The sequence below is a fragment of the Homarus americanus genome, unplaced genomic scaffold, assembly GCF_018991925.1.
Source record: "Homarus americanus isolate GMGI-L3 unplaced genomic scaffold, GMGI_Hamer_2.0 scaffold31037, whole genome shotgun sequence".
Classification (NCBI taxonomy): Eukaryota; Metazoa; Arthropoda; class Malacostraca; order Decapoda; family Nephropidae; genus Homarus; species Homarus americanus.
In genome coordinates this window covers 23,530,316-23,535,861 of record NW_024722227.1, presented here as the reverse complement: position 1 = coordinate 23,535,861, position 5,546 = coordinate 23,530,316, and the positions used below count along the sequence as shown (strand labels likewise).

Genomic DNA, 5,546 nt, shown 5'->3' with positions numbered 1-5,546 from the left:
CCGCATGGAACACAGTGGTGAAAAGTAGGATAAAAAATATTCCAGCTGGGCTACAGCAAGTTCCGGCTGGGAAATAGAAGGTACAAGAGGTGATACAGCAGATTCCTTCAGGGATACAGCAGGCTGCTCCTGGGATACAGCAGGATACTCCTGAGATACAGCAGGCTCCTAGGATACATAAGGCTCTTCCTGGGATACAGCAAGCTCCTACAGGGATACAGCAAGCTCCTCCTGGGATGCAGCAGCCTCCTCCTGGGATACAGCAGGATAATCCTGGGATTCAGCGGGCTCCTCCTGGGATACAGAAGACTCTTCCTGGGACACAACAGACTCTCCCTTGGATACAGCAGGCTCCTCCTGGGGTACAGCAGTCTCCTCCTGGGATACAGCAGACTCCCCCATGGATACAGAAGGCTCTTCCTGGGATACAACAGACTCCTCCTGGGATACAGCAGGTTCCTCCTGGGATACAGCAGGCTTATGGGGTACAGCAGGCTCCTCCTTGGATACAGAAGGCTCCTCCTGGGATACAGCAAGCTCCTCCTGCTGGGAAACAGCAGGCTTTTGGGGTACAGCAGGTTCCTCCTGGGATACAGCAGGTTCCTCCTGTGATACAGCAGGCTCCTCCTGGGATTCAGCAGGCTTTTGGGGTACAGCAGGTTCCTCCTGGGATACAGCAGTTCCTCCCAGGATACAAAATTCTGGATGCAAAGTCTCCCAGATGCTGCAGGCTTTGGGGGCACAGGGTTGCTCCCTGGGATACAGTAATTTTGGGTACAGAAGGCTCCTCCTGGGATTCCAGCAGGCTTTGAGCACAGCGCAGCTCCTGGGATGGGCGTGTGTCCCTCCTGGGATACAGCAGGTTCTCCTGCATGCCCACCCCTCCCGGACACAGCAGGTTCCCTCCCAGGCGCAGCAGGCTTTTGGGTACAGCAGCATCCTCCCCATAAAGCAGCCCTCAAGCAGGATACAGCAAGCTCCTCCTGGGATGCAGCAGCCTCCTCCTGGAATACAGCAGGATACTCCTGGGATTCAGCGGGCTCCTCCTGGGATACAGAAGACTCTTCCTGGGATACAGCAGACTCTCCCTTGGATACAGCAGGCTCCTCCTGGGGTACAGCAGCCTCCTCCTGGGATACAGCAGACTCCCCCATGGATACATAAGGCTCTTCCTGGGATACAACAGACTCCTCCTGGGATACAGCAGGTTCCTCCTGTGATACAGCAGGCTCCTCCTGGGATTCAGCAGGCTTTTGGGGTACAGCAGGTTCCTCCTGGGATACAGCAGGTTCCTCCTGGGATACAGCAGGTTCCTCCTGTGATACATCAGGCTCCTCCCGGGACACAGCAGGTTCCTCCTAGGATACAGCAGGCTCTTTCCTAGATATAGCAGCAGGCAGGTTACCCTGGGGCAGCAGGCTGGGATACAGCAGGTTGGGGTACAGCAGGTTCCTCCTGGGATACAGCAGGTTCCTCCTGTGATACAGCAGGCTCCTCCTGGGCTACAGCAGGCTTTTGGGGTACAGCAGGTTCCTCCTGGGATACAGCAGGTTCCTCCAGGGATACAGCAGGTTCCTCCTGTGATACAGCAGGCTCCTCCTGGGATACAGCAGGTTCCTCCTGGGTACAGCAAGCTCCAGACCGTCATTAGAGTTGCTCGTAACACCATAATTGGCTCCACTCGAGATTGGCGTCTGAGGACCAGAGGGGTATATGTACCAGACAGCCTGGACGGGGGGAGAAATTTTTACGTTTGTATGTTTGTCTAAAATGCTTCTTTCAGTCTCTCTTGATCCTTCTTGGAATTAGTTAATTCTCCATTTTGCAGTCTATTGCTCTTATTTCCTCTTTCGTTATTACACTCTTTTTATTATTAAGATAAAATAACCATAAATAGGCGTACACACACACACACACACACACACACACACACACACACACACTCACACACACACACACACTCACACTCCCACACCACAAAGAACAAGGGAACACAAAGTCTTTTATATAATATTCACAATAAAAGGTGTGAACTGAAACAACTGTGTTCATTCTGGTCCTGAACACCCCCTCACATGAAGCGTTGAGCTGTAGTATATACACTGTGTTTGGATGCAGTAATACACTATCTCGGGCCAATCACATATTCAGTGTTTTGTGATTATAATATGCACAGTGCTTTGAGTCAATGATATACAGAGTGTTTTGAGACAACAATATACACATACTGTTTTATGAGATTCGTAAACATAGCTTTCTAAGACGAAGTTATACGTAGTGTTTTGAATCAGTTTTATACAAACACAAAAATTTTGACAAAATGCAATACAAAATAAGTTTTAGTCGATAATACTGTATAAACACCTAGACAGTCTTTGGGACGATTCAGATCAAGTATAATTTAAGGCCAATTGTATAGTATCAAGTACTAGAATAAAACATGGTGGCTATCCTTCAGCAGTACTTTTGATTGACTAAATAATATAGAGTCAAACACTGTTAACCTCCTGCCCTCTTACGTATTCTTACGGATTTACGCTCTAGGAGACCTGACAAGCACCGAGAGGACCTTCGTCGAGTTTCGAAAATAGTGGACACCGTCAGTTGAGGAGCCCTAATGATACCCCTGAGGTTAACCATGTATTTTTCAACCTCCTACTCATTCGTAGGGCCTTTAGTTGTTGTCGCCCTGGTCAGTTCGGACTATACAAGTCAGTAATTAGGTCATGGACGGTAATATACATAGTGATTCGATATTCTACTGACCCATTACACTACACTACACTACACTACACTACACTACACTAAAAAATATAATAATAATGGTTGCCACTTCGTGTAACGAGGATGGCCGGCCCAAGGGCCACCTAAGCGTGAATTTGTTTAAGGTGTAAATGCTGTCGCCAACACAACAACCACACCCTGAGTTAACGAGTTGTATGACCCAGTGTCAAGGAATAGCCTGAGAAAACCGGACAACTCGCCAACTGCACTGGCTAACCATTTCCCCGAAACACGATCCGCAAATCGATTAACATCCAGGTTCCCAATTACTGCTGGATAGACAGAGGCAAATGGCGTCAAGAAATTTGCCCATAATTTCACACTGCCCGGGGATCGAACCCGGGTCCGCTCGCTTGCATCACCATTACAACACAGGTCGCCATACACTACAGTACACTACACTACACCACACCACACTACACTACACCACACTACACCACACTACACCACACTACACTACACTACACTACACTACACTACACTACACTACACTACACTACACTACACTCACGGTCTCCTTGATGTTAACTTTACTCTCTTGACAGTCAATCCATTCAGCATCAGTCGCATACTCTCAGCTTCAACCCTCCACCTCCACAATCCCAAAATATCAGGCCTCCATCTCGACAGTCCCACAACTTCAATCGATCATCTCCACAGTCCCACAGCTTCAGACCAAGACCTCCACAGTTCCACAGCTTCATACATCGACCTCCACAGTCCCACAGTTTCAGACCTAGACCTCCACAGTTTCACAGCTTCATACATCGACCTAAACAGTCCCACAGTTTCAGACCTAGACCCCCACAGTTCCCACAGTTTCAGGCCTCCACCTCCACAGTCCCACAGTTTCAATTCTTCACCTCCACTGCCCCACAGCTTCAGTCTTTCACCTCCATAGTCCCACAGCTTCAGTCCTTCACCTCCACAGTCCCACAGCTTCAGTCCTTCACCTCCACAGTCCCACAGCTTCAGTCCTTCACCTCCACAGTCCCACAGGTCAGTCCTTCACCTCAGTCCCCACAGTCCCACAGCTTCAGTCCCCACCTCCACAGTCCCACAGCTTCAGTCCTTCACCTCCACAGTCCCACAGCTTCAACCCTTCACCTCCAACAGTCCCACAGTCCCACAACCTCCACAGTCCCACAACTTTAGTCCTTCACCTCCACAGTCCCACAGCTTCAGTCCTTCACCTCCACAGTCCCATAGTTTCCACACTGTCCACAGCTTCAGTCCTTCACCTCCACAGTCCCACAGCTCCACAGTCCCACAGGTCCCACACAGTCCACAGCTTCAGACCCCACAGTCCCACAGACCTCAAACTCCACAGCAGCTGCAGGCCACCCTCACAGTTCTGCAACTTCAGGGCCTCCACCTCCACAGTCCCACAGTTCAGGCCTACATCTCCATAGTCCCATAGCTTCAGGCCTCCACCTCCACAGTCCCACAGCTTCAGACCTCCACAGTTTTAGGCCTAAATCTCCACAGTCCCATAGCTTTAGGCCTCCACCTCCACAGTCCCACAGCTTCAGGCCCCACTTCCCACAGTCCCACAGTTTCAGACCCCCACAGTCCCACAGCTTCAGGCCCCCACCTCCACAGTCACACAGTTTCAGGCCTCCACCTCCACAGTCTCACAGCTTCAGGTCTCCACTTCCACAGTCCCACACTTCCCACAGTCCCACAGTCCCAGTCCCACAGTTTCAGACCTAAATCTCCACAGTCCCACAGCTTCAGGCCTCCACCTCCACAGTCACAGTTTCAGGCCTCCACCTGCACAGTCCCACAGTTTCAGACCCTAAATCTCCACAGTCCCACAGCTTCAGGCCTCCACCTCCACAGTCTCACAGCTTCAGACCTCCACCTCCACCTCCCACAGTTTCAGGCCTCCACCTCCACAGTCACATAGTTTCAGGCCCACCTCCACAGTCCCACAGTTTCAGGCCTCCACCTCCACAGTCCCACAGCTTCAGACCCAAATCTCCACAGTCATACAGCTTCAGACCTCCACCCCACAGTCCCACAGCTTCAGGCCTCCACCTCCACATTCCCACAGTTTCAGACCTAAATTCCACAGTCCCACAGCCAGGCCTCCCTCCACAGTCTCACAGCTTTCAGGCCTCCACCTCCACAGTCCCAGTTTCAGCCTCCACACAGTCACACAGGCCTCCACCTCCACAGTCCCACAGTTTCAGGACCTCCACCCACAGTCCCACAGTCCCACAGTTTCAGGCCTCCACCTCCACAGTCCCACAGCTTCAGGCCTCCACTTCCACAGTCCCACAGTTTCAGGCCTCCACTTCCACAGTCCCGCAGTTTCAGGCTTCCACCTCCACAGTTCGCTATAAAAATCCAGCTCTACGGAGATTTATGTCTTTTTCCCTTACGTCCTAAATCCGGCTTGTTAGCGGGATTAAGGTTTAGAAAAAATAGTGAGAATTCTTCATGGATGAAAAATGGTGTTGGTAGCAGGTGATGGGTGGCAGGTGTTGGGTGGCAGGTGTGAGGTGGCAGGTGTGTGGTGACAACCGTTGGGTGGTAGGTTTGTGGTGGCAAGTGTTGGGTGGTAAGTTTGTGATGGCAGGTGTTGGATGGCAGGTGTGTGGTGGCAAACGTTGGGTGGCTGGGTGTTGTGGCAGGTGTTGGGTGGCTGGTGTATGGGTGGCAGGTGTTGGGGTGCAAGGTGAGTGTTGGGTGCAGGTGTTGGGTGGCAGGTGTTGGGTTGTAGGGGTTGGGTGGCAGGTGTTGGGTGACAAGTGTTG

General features: G+C 51.3%; 1 protein-coding gene across 1 annotated transcript; it reads left to right on the top strand.

The window, feature by feature from the left end:
• The first annotated feature begins 988 nt into the window (after nt 1–988).
• LOC121862647 (pollen-specific leucine-rich repeat extensin-like protein 1) lies at nt 989–5,178 on the top strand. The gene is made up of 5 exons (XM_042360967.1): nt 989–1,351; nt 1,488–1,709; nt 3,343–3,783; nt 4,012–4,462; nt 4,508–5,178. Exons 1-5 carry the CDS (start codon nt 989–991, stop codon nt 5,176–5,178), a joined length of 2,148 nt encoding a protein of 715 aa, XP_042216901.1.
• Nucleotides 5,179–5,546: the final 368 nt, after the last annotated feature.

Bases quoted from the DNA above. Each gene is read 5' to 3' on its own strand.
- LOC121862647 (XM_042360967.1), top strand. From the start codon at position 989: ATGCAGCAGCCTCCTCCTGGAATACAGCAGGATACTCCTGGGATTCAG. The intron at 1,352-1,487 runs GTTCCTCCTAGG...CCTGTGATACAG, and splicing joins CTCCTCCCGGGACACAGCAG to CAGGCTCCTCCTGGGCTACA. The intron at 3,784-4,011 runs GTCAGTCCTTCA...CACTGTCCACAG, and splicing joins TCACCTCCACAGTCCCACAG to CTTCAGTCCTTCACCTCCAC.